Genomic DNA, 22,904 nt, shown 5'->3' with positions numbered 1-22,904 from the left:
TTAACCTCTCCAATTTATGGTCAAGTGATTTAGTTACTGGTTGTTTGATTCAGCTTCAGTTACAACAGATACCATATCATAGGTCTAGCTCTAAAATCAGCCAGTAGTATATTCTAGTTTTATTACATATCCCAGACTATGTCATTCCTTATTTCAAAAAGGTGATACCTAATACTAATATCTACAAAACGGCAATTATTTCCCTAGTCAAACTCTGACAATTTGGACATAAAACCCTGCCTATGTAACAAGTAGTTGTCATTTATTTTGCTATCATCAGAAAACCAACTACTAATAACCTCCTGATTTATTGTTTTGTTTGCTAGCTTCCAGCCAGTAAAATAGGAGAGATACATAAACCAATAAACTACAAGTCTCTGGAACATCAAAGATTGAAATATCAGGAGATGACCTTTTATGGAGAAACACCACCATAAGTTACAAGAAGGGTTCTGCCCCACAAAAGCAGGGTAACAAACAGCTTAAACAGGTGAACCACTGTTCATCAAAGCATTATCTAGTGCCTGGAAACTTTCATCAGTCTTCTGGCTGAAGTTTCAGGGCACTGGTTTCCTTCTAATTGTGAAGTATGTCTAAGTTTTCCTCAAGAACCAGTTTAATTTAGAAATAAGGCACAAGTCTATTCTCCCCAGAGCAGCAAATAAACCCTGGCTGGATAGAGTCTTGCTAATTATTATTATTATTTTTTTGCTAGCTGGGGTTTTAATAAGTCAAGATGTAGTAATCAATTAATACAGGCAGCTCACAGATCCGTTAAATAAATTTAACCTCATGCCAAATCCTAAATTCTATATTCTCACTTCCAAAAATTAAATATATAAGCCAGTCTCTTACAGCTTATATTTATATTTTTAAATGCTAGTCAGTATCTATAACGTATCAACTAATAAAATAGTAATAAGGGAATTTCAGAAGAGAGGACAGGAGAGAGATTCCTGAGGGAGCAGGGTTAAGAAAAATAGATAACTCTCAGAAATCAAGTGTTCATTACCAGCGATTCATCAGTCTTGTCAAAGCTGATATCTGATAAAATGGAACCAGATTCATCAATGGTTGACAGTCTAAATGAGTGAAACAGTAGTGTTAGAAACAAAACTGGAAAGTAAAACCCACCAACACCAGAACAAGTCACACTTGTCAGGTAACATCAGCAATTTCACAGTAGCATCTTCCCTGTGGAGATAACTACAAGCTCAAACCCTAGCTGTGGTGGGTTGCTTTTTATGGTTTTCATGGGGGACTATGTGTGTGTGTGCAGGAGCACACATGCAGCACAGTTGCTATTTCAGCTAAGGCCTTATAACAGAAGTTGAAAGTTACATTCAGGGGTATGGGTGCTATTCCCTGCTGAGTCTGTACTACAGGCTACTAAAAATCCACAAGGCAGAAGAGCGAAGTTTAATTTGATCCCAATTGTGGTTGCTTTCTACAAGAGAGAGTATTACCCAGCATTAGCTTTTTAAGAAATTAAGCCTGTACATCTTCTTAGTTATAAAGATTCCCCATAAAACAACCAGGCAACAAAATAAATAGCTCTAAAAGAGTGCTGACCTTTCCCTACGTATTGTATTGGGGGTGTTAAATTGAAAGCCTGGTTGAGACTATTCTAAATAGCGATGCAGTGGAACCAAAATTATTGTCTGGTCTTGGCTCACAGAAGGCCCTTCTAAACCAGAAGAGCTACGAGAGCTCTATAGAGAGTAAACACTGGAAGTATTGCTGAACTGCCACTTCCACCTTTAGGTTTCTTAGCAATGTGCAAGATTAGTTATTGATGTGCAATTCAGCATCAACATGAAATTTTACCCATGATGAAACATCCTAAGGAAAAATAAAAAAATAAAATAAAGAGGGAGGCCTCTGCGCCTTTATTTCCCACACACCCTTCCTCCAAAGTCTTTTTCTGCTTTATTCAGCACACATTCCAGAAGCAGTATATCTAAGACTTTAGATAACAAGAACTTATGACAGCTGTGTTGCTGATGATCAGATAACAACAGATGCAGTTCCCCCACCTTTTGTTCCCAGCATTGCCGCTGGATGGTTGGCCTCTGTTGAGAAAAGCCAGAGCTGATCTTTGCTCCTCGCTTAGTTGAATGCTGCCAGATGTGTCACACATGAGCATCTCTCGAATCAGCTGAATCTGTCTTTCCTACAGACCAAAGCAGAGTAAAACAGCCTAACTAACCAGGGGAGAAAGCTTCACCTCAAATTTATGGGACAGGCAGACCAGAAGACATTAAAATACAGCATTATGCAAATGAGCCTTCAAGAAGGCTGCTACACCAATAGCATATTAATTCACAACAAGCCCAGGTTGTGTCTCCGATTTCTGACTGGTAAAATGAACTCCATCTAGAATAGTGGGGTTTCTGCTATAGGACTTTTGGATCAAACCGCTAATCCAAGAGAAGACAGTACTGCAAAATGAGAGTCCCAAAATAGATTTCACATAGCAAAAACACTTTAGTGTCAGCTAATTAGGACAATTATTGGCTTCTTCTACAGCTCAAAGCAGCCACCCACCTTTCTAAATGGTGGAGCAAAATGCATTAAAATGGATATAAAGCTGTGATGCACTGGAACCAGACAATTTGAGCTTACTGAGGCATCTAACACTGTACGAAGATGAATTAGTCCCTCCTAGCAAAGGCTTGCCTTTGTACCATGACCCACCCTGGTACATCAGAATGATAATGCTCTATGTTCTAGTGTTCACATTGGTTGAATACATCTATCCCTTTACCCTAAATTAAGAGCAGTGATGAAGGAAAGACTTAAGAGTTGTCCTGCCTATATCAATGACAAAGTACTAGCTATTGACATCTTATATGAGGATGTTCTAGGTAGCACTTATAATCAACAATGAGACAGATCAAATATGCTAGGATTTATTTCTCTGCCTTTCCCCTTAATTTTAATTCTTTAAATTCTCATTTGAAATCTGTCTATTAAGTAAAAGTTTCAGGTCTAAAGGAGAAAAAATTTTTTAAATTTAAATTTCAGCCTATGAAGAATAGGATTCCTTGGCTGCAATTTCAGCTCCAATCATAGACAAACTGCTTTTAGTTCTTTAATGTAGAAGAAACTGGGTATACCTGGGCAAGTGGAAACATTACCCGTTGATCTTCCCCCGTCCCCACTGTCACAGTTCTAGCATAAAAAACAATACACACCAGCTTTTCACAGTCAGCCTCAGCTCGCTGTCTCCGTTTGATCTCTACATCCACCTGATTGCGTGCATGCTTCAGCTTAACATCCAGAGCACTACGCTCAGTCTCTACTTTCATCAAAAGATCCTTGTATTTGCCCAGCTCGTGATCTGTTCTCTGCCACTTTTTACGGAATTCTTCAAAGTCCTTGGCCAACTGGATAAATTCTAAGAAAAGGGGGAAACTTTAATAATTCAAGCACCAAACACAGTATAAATGCTCTAATAAATGAGTCCTCTGGTTAGTTTTACTCCAAATGCATAATTAAGGGACCAGATGAACTATGGGCAAATCCATCTGAAAATAACCAGGAGCAGATCCTGGATATATGTCCATCACTCTGGATGAGAGCTTTGTGGGGAGCAATTCCTATTTCAATAGGCCAGTTACTTTTGGCTTAGCCAGTGGCATCTGCTATGGAATAAGTAAGTCATTAGTCACCTGGCTCCAGATGTAACACTAACAGTAAAAGCTCCTGAACAGAAGGCAATCAAAGGGGATACCTTTGGGGTAGCTGTCACCCACCAGGACAGTTACAGCTATAAAACAAAAACAGTCTCCTTTAGAGTCACGCATTGCTGTGCCAGAGAGGCGTTAAACAGCAAATTCAAATGTAACTGTAGTATGCTCCAGTAGATATAGATTAATATTACAGATGTCTAGGCCTACAATTGCATTCAGCTATATAATTATACAAATACTGATTTGAAAGTAAAGAGCCAATTTGCCTTTGCTGTTTAACACAGCCCTGAAGGGTATGTAAACATTCCAGTTGGAAAGACAGAGGAAGAGAAGATCATACTAGCTTTGGGTGAGTCACTGATAGAGGAACGTGGACTCTTTTCAAATGTCTGCAAAGAAAGTATCCCTTCTAAGGAAGGCAGCACCTCAAAGCATGATAACCCTGGTGGCATCCGTTCTTATCACCTGCTACTGGCAAAGACTATTCTATAATGCCTTACTATTCTAGTTAACCTCAATCTACCTCTAAGCTTCACTCCACCAGCATCATGGAGGAACTTTCCAAGGTATACATCTGCTGCAGGTTAAACTAACCCAGTTTACGGCTGAAACTAGGCCAAATTCACACAAAGCTAGCAGATTCTCAGGTAGTAAGGGTACTTTTCCCATTTGAATTTAACCTGAGAGCATAGAAATAATATAGTGCTTTTTTAAAGCAATTTTAATAATTTGACTAAATTTCAAATTTACAAATTAGGATAACAATTCAATCTAGAGAAACCAAGTCTGATACATATGGAAACAGGTTTTTAGTAAACAATCGATTTTAGCAAAACAGGATATTATGACTTAGTTATCTTAGACAACGCAAATATCAAGGATCTCAAAAAATAAAATATATTATTACAAAATTCAAATAGTTTTAAATGATATACTGGTTTAGTTAACAGTTTGGAACACATTACTAAGGGTTTTTTTCTCCTTAACTTAAACAAAAAGAAAACAAACAACATATCCTTTTGCAAATTTAACTATTTCAAAATTACAGATTCATAAGAAAAAATTAAAAACAAGAGCTGGTTCTTAGCCATGTTTACTCTCGCGATTCACCAAGCAATGCACTTATTATTTGTGTACTTTTCGATGTATGTGATACTTCCATTTGAAAGAATAAAGAACAGGAAACACACTTTTCAACTACACAGTCTGAAAACTTTCTAGCTCCACACTGTGGTCAATTAAATGTTTCTAAATATAGTGTTGCCTACACACTCAAATACTTACTGAATTGAAAAACAATTCTGAGAATGAAAAGATTTTCATTTGACCTAATTTTGCTGGCTTGCTTGGTCCTTAGGATACTCCTTGAAAAGTCTTATTAAATTGGGGTTTTAATTCCCATTCGTTAATTGGCATACGTTACAGGTCTAACTGCATTGGATAACAGAACTGAAACCAAATAAACTATCAGTTCATTTCAAGGAAGGAGTTCCTATTTTAATAGTACAAATGGTTAAATTACTAGTTTAGTTTGTTAGACCAAAACCAGAGCATTTGCATACATAATTAAGATATTACTTTTATGTACAATTCTGTTATGAACTAATTGTGCTAGCATGGGTCAAAAAGGCACTTCGGACCATAGACCAGGAAAAACTTTGATGCTGGCGATCAATAAACACAAATGGCATTTTTTTGGTCAGTGTGTGAATCACAATTTAATTTGGTACTAGCCCCTGTCATGAAGTATACATTCAAAAGGTTTATTAAATTCAAATTGTCTCTTTAAAAAAGTTATGTGTATATTAAATTACAAAATGCATCTATCAAAAAGGAGAAAGGAGAAGGGAAATTTCCTTAAAACAAATTAAGAATAATCCTAGATCCATTAAAAAAAAAAATCAGGACTTGGTTCATAGTTCAGCAAAGAGATTAAAGCAGCTCCAGAAATCCTGTTTTTTTCAGCTCACTCCTGCTAAGGCCTTTGTAGAGGCTCTTGTCTTTCTCACTACCTTCTAAGCTTCTTAAGGGCAAGGACCCTGTGTCTCTTCTGCTTTTTTATCCCCAGGGCCTTACACTCTACCCAGCACACAGTAGGCACTTAAATGTTAAATGAGTGACTGAGCAAAATTGTTGTTCAGATCAAATTTAAACTCCAGGCATCCAGGCCCACCTCACCAGTCTGATCAAACTTCCCATCACTACCCAATATCCTCTTTCTAGCTAAACCAATTTGTCCCTGCCCCAGGAAAGACCTGTATTCATTTCTGTCTTCTCACTTAGGATCAAGCTATGCTCTCCAAATGGAATGCCCTACTTACTCTTCTTCTTCTTCTTTTTTTTTTTTTGGCTGTGCCACGCAGCTTATGGGATCTTAGTTCCTTGACCAGGGGTTGAACCCGGAACCACAGCAGTGAAAGCACTGAGTCTTAACCACTGGACCGCCAGGGAATTCCCCACTCTTCTTTATGTACCCATTTTTCTAGTCCCAACTGCTCTATGAATCCTTTCCTAATTTGTTTGCTCCATTTTTCTGTACTTCCCCAAAGCATACATTTTTATACTTGTATTATCTTCTTTTTCATGAGACAGAATCCTGTCTCTGAAACTTAAATACCTTAATCTTCTTGAAGACAGGCACCATGTCACATACACTTTAGTATCACCTACTGCATATAGCATAGCACCAACCTAGTATGGTGTTGGCACACAATAGGCACCTGATAAATATTAAGTTATATTTATTCCTAATTTACACACCAACGTCAAAAACGTTCAGGCGTCCCATGATAAAAATAGAAGATAAAAATCATGTAGACTGGGGAAAACAAAGATAAAGTATCTAGGTTATTAAAGTCATTTTATTTGAATATTAACTTTCACTCTGATCTTTCGGTAACCTTGGACTTAGCTTGAAAAAAAAAAAAACTATAACTATACAAAAAGGAGAAAGAGGAATGAAGTTATTATGATGAAAAGCAAGAGTAAGGAGTCAGGGGACACGGAGGGATGGGAGGAATTCCTAGGATCTAAGAAGAGGACAGACTGGGGTGGTTGCAGAAAAGGAAATTCTAGAGTCTAGAAAACACTAAGCCACTTTAGTTCCTCAAAAGCCAACATTCCGGGACTTCCCTGGTGGTCCAGTGGTTAAGATTCCACACTCCCAATGCAGAGGGCCCGGGTTCGATCCCTGTTCAGGGAACTAGATCTCACATGCTGCAACTAAGAGCCCACATGCTGCAAATAAGACCTGGCAGAGACCAAAAAAAAAAAAAAAAAGCCAACATTCCAAGTTAGGGATTTGCAGAGGGGACAAAACGTACCGCTGGGCTTCCCTAGTGGGGCAGTGGTTAAGAATCCGCCTGCCAATGCAGGGGACACGGGTTCAAGCCCCGGTCTGGGAAGTTCCCACATGCCGGGGAGCAACAAAGCCCATGCTCCACAACTACTGAGCCTGCGCTCTAGAGCCCGCGAGCCCCAACTACTGAGCCCGTGTGCTACAACTACTGAAGCCCACATGCCTACAGCCCGTGCTCCACAACAAAGAGAAGCCACGGCAATGAGAAGCCTGCACACCTCCACAAAGAGTAGCCCCCGCTCGCCACAACTAGAGAAAGGCCGCGCGCAGCAACGAAGACCCAAAGCAGCCAAAAAAAAAAAAAAAAACCAACAAAACCAACGTACCTCTATTTTATAACAGAAATCAAGGGAAGATAGAAATTTGCTTATAAAATAAAGGTTCTTGTAAAAATAATATCTTGTATTTTGGGGGGCATAATTATTTCAAAAGGTATTTTCACAACTAGTATCTCATTTATCTCGAAATCCTCATGGCAAAATTCCTTTTTTACAGATGGAGAAACAGACACAAAAATAACAGTTAAAAGCCAGCAAGAGTTACTGAGACTCCAAACCTCAGGTTCCTCCCTCTGCCCCCAAATACTATCAGCTGCCTCCTCCTAGAGATCTTAATCACAATCTCTTCCACCCATTTCTCCTTATTTCCACCTTCACAATCACCACTCCAGTTGGGGCTCCCCATTGCCTCTTTCCTGAGCTATGGCAACCATGTCCTAATCAACCTCCCAGCCTCCACTTCTGATGCAGCCTCCACCTCTGCCAGGGTAACCTTCAAAAAGCACGGTTCTGATTAAACCACTTCCCCTTACTCTTATTCCCCTCACACTCCACACCCTCTTGTCTCCACTCAGGTGGCTCCCCTGACCCTAAATGCCTTCTTTCATGTCTGTCTGTTGGGATCCTACCCTATACCTAATCTAAGGCTCAACTCAAACCCTACTTTTTTCCATAAAGCCATTATTTGCTGAGTGAACCTGAATTTTAAGATCTCTTATTCAATACTCCTCCCCACTAGACTCCAAAGCAATCCATCTTCTGAGATGATGTGACCTCAAAGAGAAGCCTAATTAGTATGCCATCATGGTTATTGAGTTGGTACCAGACGATAGGGTCATGCAACAGCTATTAGAGAGAGAAAAATAGAATATTGTTTTGAAAGACCTGTAAGTAGATGAGAGCTATCAAAAACATGAATCAAATTAAAGAAAATATTGAATGGCACAAGCAAGACACCATTACTAAGTACTATGGAGATTGTTTTCTTTTTAAGTTTAAGACACAGTTCTTGCATTACTTTTGTACCAATGAGACTGACTTAACAGCAACACCCGCTAAATTAGGTATACATGAAAACCTGAAATAGGAGAGCATGGTAACACAAAGAAAAGCTGGTAAAGAAAAATTCCCTTACATCACTTAGGTCAGTGCTATCAGCCCCACCTTTCTTTCTCACTAATCTACTTCCCAGAAGACTACTGTGTCACCACCTTTTTCTTCCCAGCTCTCCACCCAACCTTAACCCTTTATTACTAAGCATCAAATAGGTAGGTGAAAGCAGATGAACTGTCCCTCCTTCAAAAAGAAACTGTCATTTTTCTCCTCTTCAATTGAAAATGTTTTATAGAACACAGGGAAAACCCAGGATAAAAAATGTAGACAACTACTACTCTGAAGAAAAAAGGCAACATCCTTAGAAATTCAGTAGATTTTGCCCAGTTTGTGATAAGAAAATAGAACTGACGACTAATGCCAACTATGTAGTGAAAAGAGAACCCTGATAATGAAAAAAGTCTGGGTAAAACCCATTTAAAAACAACTACAGAAAAATAAGTGACCATTTAGAATGAGTGTCCATTAAGCTTTGACCATAGATAAGTGACCATCATTTTCTTTTTAGATAACTCAAGTGAAAAACAATTTTAGGATTGGAATACACTTTGGCTTTGCAGAAAACCGAAATCTGAAATCTGTTTTTTCTCTTCACACGGGCCAGCTCAGAATGACTTACGGACTTCATTTCCTTCACTGAGAATCTCCATCCGGCGTACAAGCTGCTCAAACAGATTCCGCATATTCAGCATCAAAGTATCCATCTTTCTGCCAAGAAATCAAATATACATTAGGGGTCCTGCCATCTCCCCCAGACAAAAGATTCAGGAGCAATCCAGTACAGTGATCAGTGACTAACATCTGGACTCTTCCATGTGTAGCTACCACTATGAGAATCTCGAGCTGACAACTGATGTTTTTTGTAATCCTTATTATAAAAACAAAGTTGGAATGTTTAAGACTCATTTGAAAATTACAAACGCATTTCAGTCCCCTGAATATAACACCCCTTCCTGCCTACTTCTTTTCCTCCACTCTGCAATCACTCTGGAGCTGAGAAGCAATTAGGGACAAGTATGTCAGTTGATTGCTAGGTGACCAACTACTTAGTCAAGCCTATCAATATAACATTTTTGCCACTTTAATCCTGCTGCACTTTGGAGACCTTCCATGTAACTTAAAAGGTTTATTTTTAATTTCATCTTTAGCTAGTACCCCTGTTGCAACTGTCTTTTAAAACGCAGTACATGGTCAGCACATTTCCTACCAACAGCGCAGATGACGTCACACAAGTGATTAAGTGGGGAAATTGCCAGCTCAGCAGCTCAAGAATTATTTCTGTAATGCAGGGCTCTCTGCTGGACTGCGTGCAGGGACTATGTCTAATAAATTTATACTAAGTATAGGCAAAGGATTATGTTGTACCATATTCTGGCATCAAGGAGACAATACACCACCTTCACAGTTAGAAGGGCAAAGGAAAAATCATTTGCTACTGTGTTCTGTAATAGTGAATTTCAGGCTTCATATTCCCCCCCGCAAAGACTTGCTGATATTACATTAAAAATGGTGTCCTTACAGGCAGTTCTATTCCAAATAGACTTTAACTGGGAACACTTTAAGGAACTAAGATCTTCAAAAAAGGAAGAAATCAGTGGGATTTTATGAAAATTATCAAGGAAATGAAATTAAAAAATCAAGTTTCATTTGAAAATTGAATGTTCTCAGAAACACCATTAAAGGATTCTTCTTATGTTTCTCCTAATCACCCCTTCAACATTCTAGTCCAGGCCCTTTTTTCATGCATCTAAATAAAATTTTAAGAACTCTTTTACGAAGGTTTAGTGATTTTACAATGTTTGTAAGATTGTACCATAAGCTATGAGGGCAAGAAAGGGCAGAAAAAACACAAAGGAAAAAGGAATATATAAACATAAAGATATTTTCTATTAAATGCTATAGACTTATTCATCTGTACTTGTATGATGGTTGCTCTAATAGCAAAAAAGCTTTCAATTCCAAGCTTGGATGCAATATATACATGAATCAGGGCTGGAAACCAAGATTTTCAAATGGCAATGTATCTGTTCCAAGCTACATAATCACGGCAAGCTGCTAAGCAACCAGACCAACAAATTTATTACAAAGCTCTTCCTCTAAACTAAGAACAAAACTAAAAGAATAGCATTAAAACTGGTAGGAAGAGATGTGGAAGTCATGGAGATGCCCATGGGTTTTAACAATATGACAAAAAAGGCAAATACTTCTAAGTGCTACAGGACAGAAAACAGGGGCAGGGCATTCAGTAGCCTATTCAAATGATGATTTCCTTTAGCTCCCAATAAAAATGAAAGACAGTGATCAGTTTTGTTTTTGTTTTTTTTTAAACATTTATTGCATCCAGCATATTTTGGGGGGGCCGCACCTTGCAGCATGCAGCATCTTAGTTCCCCAACCAGGGATTGAACCCGAGCCCCCTGCAGTGGAAGCGCAGTGTCCTAACCACTGGACCACCAGGGAATTCCCAGTGATCAATTTTTTTATTTTTATTTTTTTGGCTGTGTTGGGTCTTTGTTGCTGCGCGCGGGCTTTCTCTAGTTGTGGCCAGTGGGGGCTACTCTTCATGTGGTGCACGGGCTTCTTATTGTGGTGGCTTCTCTTGTTGTGGAGCATGGGCTCTAGGCATGTGGGCTTCAGTAGTTGTGGCGCATGGGCTCAGTAGTTGTGGCTCTCATGCTCTAGAGTGCAGGCTCAGTAGTTGTGGCTCACGGGCTTAGTTGCCCTGTGGCACGTGGGATCTTCCCAGACCAGGGCTCAAACCCGTGCCCCCTGCAGTAGCAGGCAGATTCTTAACCACTGAGCCACCAGGCAAGTCCCCCCAGTGATCAGTTTTAATATGGGGTATTATTGGTTTCTATCATCTCTGCACTCATCTGTATATTCTGAGACTATAAGACAGTGAGCTCAGTACATAGGGAAACTTTTATCTGTCCAGGAATGCAGAAAAGGAAAATGTGACAGTGCAACTAGGGTACTGAAAACTGGTTATTTTAAAAAAAAAGAAAGAAGGGACTTCCCTGGATGGCGCAGTGGTTGAGAACCCGTCTGCCAATGCAGGGGACACGGGTTCGAGCCCTGGTCCAGGAAGATCCCATGTGCCACAGAGCAGCTAAGCCTGTGCGCCACGACTGCTGAGCCTGCGCCCTGGAGCCCGCAAGCCACAGCTGCTGAGGCCCGCATATGCCTGGAGCCCGTGCTCTGCAACAGGAGAAGCCACCACAATGAGAAGCCCGCGCACCGCAGCAGAAGTGGCCCCCGCTCGCAGCAGCTGGAGGGCCCGCGCGCAGCAACAGAGACCCAACACAGCCAAAAAAAAAAAAAAAAATATATATATATATATATATACACACACACACACACACATATATAAATGGCACTACCCTTAAACACACACACACACACAAAAAAAAATTCAGAGGGTTTTTATGTCTTAAATGACAATACAACAACCTGATTCCTTGTCTCCTTTAAGAGAAATCCCTCATTTTCTCAAGTTCCTCTATTCTTCTTTCCTATTTTCTTTGTGCATACCACTCCCTAGAGTGAGTGCTGTGGGGAGGTACTTTCTTGAAAACACAACCTGATTCCTGAAAAGACTATAGACACAGAGTACCTACCTGTGGACATCTCACCATAGTAACTATTATCTCATAGAACTACGTCGATCTACATTGTTCTCCTATCATGATGCCTAGTACCTAGGAGAGAGCTGTTTGACTAAACATATCAAACTATCCCACCTTAGTCATTACATCTCTACAGACAACTCATCCATTTCTCTCTCCAGCCCTCAGCTCTCTCCTAAGTCAATCTTGTAACTCTCAATTTGTTTTGGATGCCCTGGATGTTGAGCTCGATTTTGAGACATCATTCTAGCCTTCCCCCACACGTCATCAACTACTTTACCCAATGACCTACGATACTCCCTCTCCTACCGACACCCAACTTTGATTTCCTTATTTTTATCATTCTCCCAGTCACTCAGTTCCAAACCTCAGAGTCACCTTAAGTTACTCCCCTTCCTACAAGTATAATCACCAAACTCTGTGGATTCTTCTCTCATGTGTGTCATACCCAGCCCATCATCACTTGCAGGTCATTAACATTCACTTCAACTGGCCTCCCTGGCCCCAGTCTTTCCCCAACTACTTTGCTCAATTGGCACTCAGACACCTTATACTCTAATTTAACTTTACCATGTTTCTATCCTATGTCCCAGCTAAACTGTAGATTTGAGAGGAGAAACCTTACATTTGGCACCGCTGTATTGCACAAAGACTCAGTACTTTTAAAAAATACTTGATAAATCGAAGTCAGAGAACAAACACATGAACGAACACACACACACACAGACACACACACACACAGACACACACACGCCCCCCCCCATGATTCTGTCAAAAGAATTTCCATTGTACCTGAACATCACGTTTAATATAGATGAAAACAGAACAGTTAAAAGAAAGGTGAGGGGGCAGAAGCCCTAGGATATAATTTTAGTTCCTCTATTTACCCGTTGTATAACCTTGCGTAAGTCACTTAAATTCTGAGAAACATCTATAAATGGGAACGATAATACTTGTCCTATTTACCTCAGAGAATATTACAAATTAATGTAGGTAAAAGTTTTATACCGTATAAATTGAACCTCATTATAAGAATATAGGGTATTGGACTTCCCTGGTGGCGCAGTGGTTAAGAATCCACCTGCCAATGCAGGGGACACGGGTTCAAGCCCTGGTCCAGGAAGATCCCACATGCCGCGCAGCAACTAAGCCATGCGTCACAAGTACTGAAGCCTGCGCTCTAGAACCCGCAAGCCACAACGACTGAGCCCACGTGCCACAACTACTGGAGCCCGCGCGCCTAGAGCCCGTGCCCTGCAACAAGCCACCGCAATGAGAAGCCTGAGCACCACAATGAAGAGTAGCCCCCACTCACCACAACTAGAGAAAGCCTGTGCACAGCAACGAGGACCCAACGCAGCCAAAATTAATTAATTAAAAAAAAGAATATAGGGTATTATAGTGGGTATACATTTTTTGCTTTTGTTTTGGTCTGATTGTTGTTATTTACATCCCAGAACAGTGATTACCAAATCATAGCTGGAACCCAGATCAAAAAGAAGGGAGGAGATAGCAAAACTTGACCTTGTCTAGGCTCTTAAACAAGCTCTTCTACATGAAGCTCATAGCATCTGAGAAGAGTTAATTTTTCCTCTAACATAGATTTACTTTGGGCAATCCAAAAACAGCACTAGAAAATATAATCCTCTTCTCTTTATATGCTAAGGGACCATGCATTTTTATTAACGTGCTACAGAAGTGATTCTCAGGAATTATTTATAGATGCCAAAAATATCTTTCTGTATCAGTACTAACTCTGATATCTCAGCCAAATTGTAGCTTGAAAAGCTAAAATTGACTCATCCTATTCAATGTCAATTGAAAATGGCCTTAATTTTCCTGCTGGGTCACATTTTTTACCCTCATGAATACTTCTTTATTTCCCCCCCTTTATTATTTAGCTCATAGCTAGGAGATACACTAATGTGAAAGGAAACAAAAACAAAGTCATATTGCAGTACATTGCTTTGCAGCTGTAAAACAGATGTCACTTTTTCACTACAGAGGCGGCTGCCTTTCGGGAAAGCTGAAATGATCCTTGTGTGTAGCAAGGAAATCAGTTTGTTGAGTGCTTTAAACAAAAAGGTGCTAGAGAATCTCAGCTGTTATTGATGAGAAGCCCCAGAGGTGGAGAAGTCACTGTGTTACAGATTCCCAATCTGTGAGTATCCCTAAGGGAGCAATTTGGCATCACCAGGAAAGAGTCTCAGCTTGATGTGATTGCTTTGAGTCCCCAATTTAATTTCAATCACCAGCCAAGAGAACAGAGATCATCCTTCAGAATAACAGACTATTACAGATCTTACTGCAGAGTATCCTGGGAAAAGTCTCTAGCCTCTTCTTCCTCCCCTTACAAACAACATTATTAAGAGACCTATACATCAGGCTTTAGATGCATTGAGGGTGTTAAATTCTGTCACACAAAGCAGTGCGTTTTTCAGGGAAGAGTTTTAATGAAAAACATTCTCACAAACATTACTAAATCTGGAGAGTCCCAAGAAATCAACAATACAGGTTCTCTGTTCTCTGCTGCCAAGAAAAAACATTCCCTAAGACTGTCTCAACACTACAGGATTCTTTCAAATGAAAGCATTTCGGAATAATTCTTTTTCCCAAATGTCCAGCTTCTGCTTCACCATATCAAAGCCTCTATTCAACTGGCAGGCAGAAGGAATATCTTGAAACCGAATGTTCTCATGAGCAAGTCAATTGCAGAAAGAGTAAATAGAACATTCTCAGTCCAACATGAATGAAGATTAAAGTACGGAATGGGAGGGAATTCCCCAGCAGTCCAGTGGTTAGGGCTCTGCACTTTCACTGCCAAGGGCCTGGTTCGATCCCTGGTCGGGGAACTAAGATCCCACAAACCCCTGCAGCATGGCCCAAAAAACAAAACGAAACAAAACAAAAAAACGAAATGGGACAAGTTGAATTACTATTTTTCAGAAAATGATTACCAGTTCGTTATACTAAGTTCTCCTCTCATTTTTTCTTCTGTGAATTCCTTCCATTCCAAACTGTTCCATTCCTCAGGGTCTAGTATAAGTCTTACCAACTCACTAAAGCATTCCCTAACCATTTTAGTCCAAAATAACCTCTTTATTATCTATAACACTCATTTGGTAGATATAAAACACTGCCTCATACTGTTAATTTTCTATGTTCAAAAAAAAAAGGACATCCCTGGTGGTCCAGTGGTTAAGACTCCGGGCTTCTACTGCAAAGGGTGAAGTTCGATCCCTGGCAGGGGAACTATGATCCCCGCATGCTGCAAGGTGTGGCCAAAAATTTTAAAAAAAGAAAAAGAAAAAAAAAGTTATTTAATGGTGAAACTAAAACCTCACCACCCTAAACAACTATATGCACCTCCCTATCTAATCTTTGCCCATTATGCACCCATATTTCATCGAATTGCAATCATAGATTTATATATAATTTTGTGTTTTACTTTTTTTAAATCATGTTTCCATTAAGTTACAAAAAGTTCATGAACATTTATTTAACTGTTCTCCTCCTTGGACATTTAGGTAATTTCGTTTTTCTGTTACATCTACTTAGAACCTCTCACATGGTCACTCCCTCACTTCCTTCAGGTATTTATTCAAATGTCATTGCCTCTTACAGATGGCCGATAGGCACATGGAAAGATGCTCAACATCGCTAATTATTAGAGAAATGCAAATCAAAACTACAACGAGGGGCCTTCCTGGCGCAGTGGTTGAGAGTCCACCTGCCGATGCAGGGGACACGGGTTCGTGCCCCGGTTCGGGAAGATCCCACATGCCGCGGAGCGGCTGGGCCCATGAGCCATGGCCGCTGAGCCTGCGCATCCGGAGCCTGTGCTCTGCAATGGGAGAGGCCACAACAGTGGGGGCCCACGTACCACCAAAAAAAAAAAAAAGTCTGCAAATAAATGCTAGAGAGGCTGTGGAGAAAAGGGAACCCTCCTACACTGTTGGTAGGAATGTAAATTGGTGCAGCCACTATGGAAAACAGTACGGAGGTTCCTTAAAAAACTCAAAATAGAGCTACCAAATGATCCTGCAATCCCACTCCTGGGCATATATGTGGAGAAAACTATGATTTGAAAAGATACATGCACCCCAATGTTCACAGCAGCACTATTTACAATAGCCAAGACATGGAAACAACCTAAATTTCCATTGACAGAAGAATGGATAAAGAAGATGTGGGGCTTCCCTGGTGGCACAGTGGTTGAGAGTCTGCCTGCCGATTCAGGGGACATGGGTTCGTGCCCCAGTCCGGGAAGATCCCACATGCCGCAGAGCGGCTGGGCCCGTGAGCCATGGCCACTGAGCCTGCGCGTCCGGAGCCTGTGCTCCGCAAGGGGAGAGGCCACAACAGTGAGAGGCCCGCGTACCACAAAAAAAAAAAAAAAAAAAAAAGATGTGGTGTATATATACACAAATAGAATACTACTCAGCTATAAAAAAGAATGAAACAATGCCATCTGCAGCAACATGGATGGACCTAGAGATTATAAAAAGTGAAGTAAGTCAGAAAGAGAAAAGACAAATATCATATGATATCTATATGTGGAATCTAAAATATGGCACAAATGAACTTATTTACGAAACAGAAACAGACTTAGACACAGAAAACAAACTTATGGTTACCAAAGGGGAAAGGGGGTGGGATAAATTATGAGTTTGGGATTAGCAGAATCAAACTACTATATATAAAACAGATAAAACAACAAGGTTCTACTGTATAGCACAGGGAACTAGATTCAGTAAACTATAATGGAGAAGAATATGAAAAACAATATATATATAAAACTGAATCACTTTGCTGTACACCAGAAACTAATACAACATTGTAAATCAACTACACTTCAATTTTTAAAAAAGTCATTGTGTCATTCTTAACCACACTATTTTAAATTGCATCTTTCCCCCCAACACTTCTCTGCTTTATTTTGCTCAAAAGCACTCATCTCCATCTAACGTACTTATATATTAACTTACTTATTTTGTTTATTGTCTGTCTCCCCAATAGTTTAAGTTCCAAGAAGGCAGAGATTTTTGTTTGTTCATCGCTGAGCCCCTGGTGCCTAGAACAGTGCCTGACACTTGGCAAATGATTACTAAATATTCACCGAATAAATAAATTGAACATCACCGAGGACAGTGTTTTTCTTCAGGTGGCCGTGTGCCTTAAAATGGATTTCCAAGGCTGGGATTACCAAGTCAGAGGATGAAAACCTCTTATGACTCTTGATAAACAGTGCCAAAATATTTTCTAAAAGGGCTGTACTGATGTACAGTACTCTCCACAGTGTAAAGGCCTACTAAAGGTAACACAATCTGTTACCTTTCTAAGTTCTATTAACCCAAATAAACTGCAAGCTCCTTTAAAGCCAAGTAAGATTGTCTTGTACTTACATTTTGCACTTAATAAGTGCCTGTTGAATGCTTAAGCTATAGGAAAAGCGTCTTCTCTGAACACTTTCAATAACTCGAAAAGCTCACCTTCCACATTGAAGAGTATGATGACGTTTCTTTAAAAGAAAGAAAAAGAAAAAAAAGCTTATCTTCCCACCCACCCCACGTTCCTATGCACACCCTCTGCCGAGGAATGAAATCCTGAAGAGGGATGTATGTGAAATGGCCTCGTTGTTACCAAGGCTGGGATTTAGGACGGGAAGGGCAAGATGTCATTGCCTACCTAGACACACACAGCCCACTAGGGAGAGGGGCACCACTCGGAGCCGCGCCGGCCTCTCAAACACCAGGGCTTGCTTTTTCCTTCGAAAAAGTCTTGCTCCTCTGTGGAGAACGGTGGTGTTAGCCCACCCACTCCCTAACTCTGTCTTTAGGTGAGAGCCACTTCTTTGGGGTGGCTCCTGCCTTGTTCAAGCCACCATCTCAAAGAGAGGCCCCCGGCTTTCCACAAAACACGGCGCCAAGAAAGAAGCCACCCACTTCCCAGCCATCGCCCCCTCAGGCCGCCCGCGCCCCCGGCCCATGGAGAGCCTTCAAAGGAGGGGCTGTAGGTGCCGGCCTCCACCACAACCCGCGAGCGGGCCACGGCTTCACAACCGCGGACGCCTGCGTCCCACCACAAACCCAGCGCCAGAACCACCTTTTCTCGCAACTCCCAGCACCCACTTGGCCGGGTCCCCCGGGTCCCACCTGGGCGGCCTTCCACTTCCCTCCGCGCCTCACCCAACGGCAGAGAAGCTCCTCGCCGCCAGCTCGTGTTTGAAATCCGGCACCAACCAATCACAGAGAAATTTATTCCTCCCGCGCTGTCCCCCTACGTTGCGCCGCACGCGTCGGGGCCACGAGGAGGGGGGGCGGGGACAAGGCTGGGCATGCGCGTTCTGATAGAGCGAAGCCAAAGGCAGCCATCTTGACTAAGGTCAACCGTTTTTTTTGGTTGTTGTTGTTGTTGTTTCCCCCTTCCCCTCACCCCCCCGGAGCCCTTTCCTGAAGCCATTCACGATACCATGTTGACTAAGGGCAAGTGATACTTCTTGAGTGCAAATTATTCTTGGCCTTACTGTTTTCTCCAGACTGAGAAATAGGACTTTTGGAAACTGTTAACTGAACAGTGTCTCATCTCTCGATTGAATAGGAAGAATTCCGGAAGGAGATAGAACAGCAGTCATTTACAACCATATATGCTGAGCTGTACACTGCCTTCATTCATTCCTGCATTCCAGGTTTTCATTTGACACACATTTATTAATTGCACCAAATTTGTAACAAGGACTCTCCTAGGAACTGGAAAAATAAAGATGACATGATATCTGCTTTCCAGTAGCTACACATCGGGAAAACAAAAATAAATATAAAATGAAAGTGCCATGATTTCATTTAATAAACGTTCATTTAGAACTTGGCATAGTGCTAACACGGGGCTTTCATACTTTCTTTTAATCCAAATCCACATTGAGAAACAGATTTTACATTACAACCACGTAGTACAGAACTCTGCTTATCCTTACTCCATGAATGTATTCTGAACTATTTTTTTCCTATTCTCTTACCACCACCCCTGCCATGTTGGTTGTCCCTACCTCATTGAATTTATTAATGATTAGCTACCTGCAACTTGAAAAAAATACTGGCTAATGCATGCAAGAAGCAGTGTGGTTTAAAGGGAAGATCACAGGTTTTATAACCAGAAAACTTGACTCCATTTAAACAAATACTGTGGAGCACTTTTGTGCCTCCGCATACTGCTGAACCAGCCGCATCATCACTTTTTAACCCTTCTGTACTTCAATTCCTCCAGCTATAAAACAGAAATAACAGTATCAATCCTATCTCACAGGCTTATTCCTAGATCAAACAGGAGAGTATGTGGAACACTATCAAAGTTTACACTTTGTAAACTGTAATAAAGATTTTTATTATTAGGAAAGAGATGAAGAAATATTAACTGTACACATATTATCCCATTTATTCCTTCCCACAACCCTTCAACGTCAGGAGATCTCATTTAGTTGATTGCATTAGCCTCTGCCTCCTACACCTATAATACAGTTAAACATATACAAGAACAGAATATGTGTAAAGTGCTTTAGAAGCACAGATGAGGAAGCAATTAATCCTATCAGGGGGGCGGGAGTGTTAGAAAAGCCTACAGAGACTTGTTATCTGAACTTGGACTTGAAGTATGAATAGGAATTTACCTGATAGAAAGGAGAGGCAATTCCTGCCAATGTGACCTCTCAGAAATGAGTCACAAGTATATATAATAAATACACAAGCAAAGGATTTGTGAAGGTTTAGTGCTGTGAAGGAATATTTACCTTAACATGCAGGTAACTTTGGGGGTTCAGTGGGTGTGACACCTCTTGTGCAGCTTGGGCCTGAGGAGGGGAAGAAGCTAGCAAAGAACGACCAGACTAGGAAAGGATGGGACTTTATCCTGTAATTGACAAAATGACAAGACAATGGGGCCTGGGTTGACTCCGACTATGTTTGCATTTTACATAGGTCGTACCCGCAAACGGCATGGAGGATTGTCTGGAGAGGGGAAAATCTGAAGGTAGAAAGACTCTTGCTTCATTGTTAGGGAGAGGACCTGAGCTGAATCAGGCCAGTGGCAGCGGGGATGGAAAGGAGGGGACGGGTGGGAAAGACATTCATGAAATCAAATGAATTTATTAAATGATTGGATCTAGCGATTGAAGGAGAGAAGGGGGTATAAAATGACTCAGCTTTCTCCCCCTCCCTTTCACCCCTTATCCAATTACTTAGCGCAGCTCTTAAGTATCTCTTGTATGTACCCACTTTACTTCTTCCTACCTTCACCACCCTAATCCAATTCAGTGGCCAAGCCATCAGTGAATCTGTTTACCCCTCACTTGCATTCTTTACACCCTGAATGATCTTTTTTTTATTTTAATTTTTTAATATTTATTTTATTTATTTGTTTGGTTGCATGGGTCTTAGTTGTGGCATGCATGTGGGATCTAGTTCCCTGACCAGGGATTGAACCCGAGCCCCCTGCATTGGGAGTGAGGAGTCTTACCCACTGTGTCACCAGGGAAGTCCCCCGAATGATCTGTTAAAAATGCAATTCTAATCATGCCTCTCTTTTGTTTAACACCATTAATGACTTCAACTTCCTCCTCAGTAAAGACCAAAATCCTTAATAAGGCTCTCCTAACCTGGCCCTGGCTTGCCCCTAGAGCTGCATTTCCTGACCCTCTGGCGTTTGCAGTTCCTCTTCCCCACCCTTACAGCCTCTTTACCTGGCTAAATTCTACTCAGCCTTTTGGGCAGCTGAGAAGTTTTCTGCCTTGCTCAGGGAGGTCTCTGAGGCCTAGAGCCATGCTTTTGCTACAAGCTTCCCCATCATCCTCTTCCTCCCGTCACACATGTCAGCTCATCTGTTTCATCTTCCTCGTTCTTCTAGTCACCAGCTATATGGCCTTTCAGAAGTCATCTGTGCCTTTGCTCACTCGTCTATAAATGTAAATCATAATAATACCTATTTCATAGAGTTGTTGAGAGGAATAAGTGAGATATCCATGTAAAGCGGTTGGCACACAGGACTTCCCTCGTGGTGCAGTGGTTAAGAATCCGCCTGCCAATGCAGGGGATACAGGTTCGAGCTCTGGTCCAAGAAGATCCCACATGCCACGGAGCAACTAAGCCCGTGCACCACAACCACTGAGCCTGCGCTCTAGAGCCCGGGAGCCACAACTACTAAGCCTACGCACCACAACTGTTGAAGCCCATGCGCCTAGAGCCTGTGCTCTGCCACAAGAGAAGCCTGACCACAACGAGAAGTCCAAGCACCACAAGGAAGAGTAGCCCACACTCCCAGCAACTAGAGAAAGCCGGCAGGCGGCAACAAAGACCCAAACGCAGCCAAAAATAGGTTAAAAAAAAAAAAGTTCGCACAGTTCCTGGCACAGAGTAAGTGCTCCGTAAATATTCCTGATTTTCCCTACTAGACTGTAAACTTCCAGAGAACAGAGATGGTACTCCTCTCATTTACTGCTATCATCTCTTGCTTTTGCAGCTCCAATAAATAGTCCTTTGGGTGAGCGGAGGTGAGTTCAATAGGACGGTGGAAGCATTCCACTCCATCACCCAAATTCTGTCCCAAATGATGGATGAGGGTTGGTGACACTGCCCCCCCCCAATTCCTCCCTCCATCCAAAGCACCACCACACCCCTCCCATTCCACTCAACCCCCTTCCCTGCTGCACCAGCCCGGTGAGAAGCACAGGAAAGGTGGGGGGGGCGGGGGCGGGGGGGTCTTAAACCTCTTTCTTCCCAAACTATACTCTGGGTAGAGAGGCATCCTGGGGCTGCACCTGTAACGGAAAAAGCATGAGAACTGATGCCAGAAAGCATGGATTCGATTCCAGCTCGGCCACCTATTAGACACGAGATGTTGGCTGGTTTTTTAATCCCTAGCATTGGGAGAGCCCCACGCACCGGATGGTTCAGGGATGCCAGCGAGATAACGATTGTAAACGGCCCTCTATCAGCCGGAACGCGCCGTCGGAGGATGCGTTAGCACCGCTGCGCCCGCCCTCGCCGCCGCACGAGGCAGAACCCTCACCCCACTCCGGCGCGCGGGAGCAGCTAATGGGATTTATGCCAATGTGAGGACGCGGATGACCGGCCGAGCGCGCCGCCCCGCCGCCACCCGCGCCCCACCTCTCGCCCGGCGGGCCGCCTGCCCAGAAATCGCTACCGGGGAACGGGCACCGTCGGTCGCTGGGCAGTGGGGGGCCTGGCGGGGCGGGGCGAGACTGGGCCCGTGGCGGCGGGCCGTCTAGTCGCCGCCCAGTGTTTGTCTTCATCCTCTCTCCCCCTATCGGTTTTTATCTCCCAGTTCCTTCTCATTTGCTCTCCATCTCTAGAGGTCTTCCACCCTACCTCCAGTCGAGAATTACTGTTCCCTCCGTCAGTTACACCAGGACGTCTGGAGCACTTCCGCGTTCCAGGCAGTGCGCTCAGCACCGGCGTGGGGTGGGGTACAAGCGGCGCAGAGTGCGGAGGTGGGGACTGTGTTCTGGGGATTCGGGGGAAGCAAGCCCATTTTTGGCTGGGAATCAGAGAGGAAGAGGCGTCAAACCGAGCTTTGAGGAATAGATAGGATCCCAACGGGGAGGGGAGTGGGAAGTGAAGTAGTCAGAAGGGTTAAGAGAAAAATGCAGGGGACAGCCCTGGTGGCGCCGTGGTTTGGGAGTCCGCCTGCCAATGCAGGGGACACAGGTTCGAGCCCTGGTCCAGGAGGGTCCCACGTGCCCCGGGGCAACTAAGCCGGTGGGCCACGACTACTGGTCATGGCCCTGCGCTCTGGAGCCCAGTGAGCCACACTACTGAGTCTGCGT

General features: G+C 42.3%; 1 protein-coding gene across 10 annotated transcripts in view; it reads right to left on the bottom strand.

Moving 5' to 3' along the window:
- RACGAP1 (Rac GTPase activating protein 1) overlaps positions 1-22,532 on the bottom strand; it is a 33,473-nt gene extending 10,941 nt beyond the window's left edge. The window contains exons 1-6 of one of the 10 annotated variants that reach the window (XM_060305759.1): positions 22,447-22,497; positions 17,476-17,591; positions 9,064-9,152; positions 3,198-3,400; positions 2,037-2,173; positions 1,013-1,082 (exon numbers count right to left, since the gene is read on the bottom strand). In XM_060305759.1, coding sequence (XP_060161742.1) covers positions 1,013-1,082; positions 2,037-2,173; positions 3,198-3,400; positions 9,064-9,148 — 495 coding nt within the window. In that variant the 5' untranslated portion in view covers positions 9,149-9,152; positions 17,476-17,591; positions 22,447-22,497. Of the gene's footprint in view, positions 1-1,012; positions 1,083-2,036; positions 2,174-3,197; positions 3,401-9,063; positions 9,153-13,385; positions 13,431-17,475; positions 17,592-18,225; positions 18,375-22,446 lie in introns of those variants that run through there. The other 9 variants (XM_060305758.1, XM_070046417.1, XM_060305761.1 and 6 more) reach the window with 9 other exon arrangements.
- Between the last annotated feature and the right edge of the window lie 372 nt (positions 22,533-22,904).

Source organism: Globicephala melas, chromosome 10 (assembly GCF_963455315.2).
Source record: "Globicephala melas chromosome 10, mGloMel1.2, whole genome shotgun sequence".
In the NCBI taxonomy this organism is placed as follows: domain Eukaryota; kingdom Metazoa; phylum Chordata; class Mammalia; order Artiodactyla; family Delphinidae; genus Globicephala; species Globicephala melas.
The sequence above is the reverse complement of the archived record's forward strand: the minus strand, read 5'-3'. Positions and strand labels throughout refer to the sequence as shown.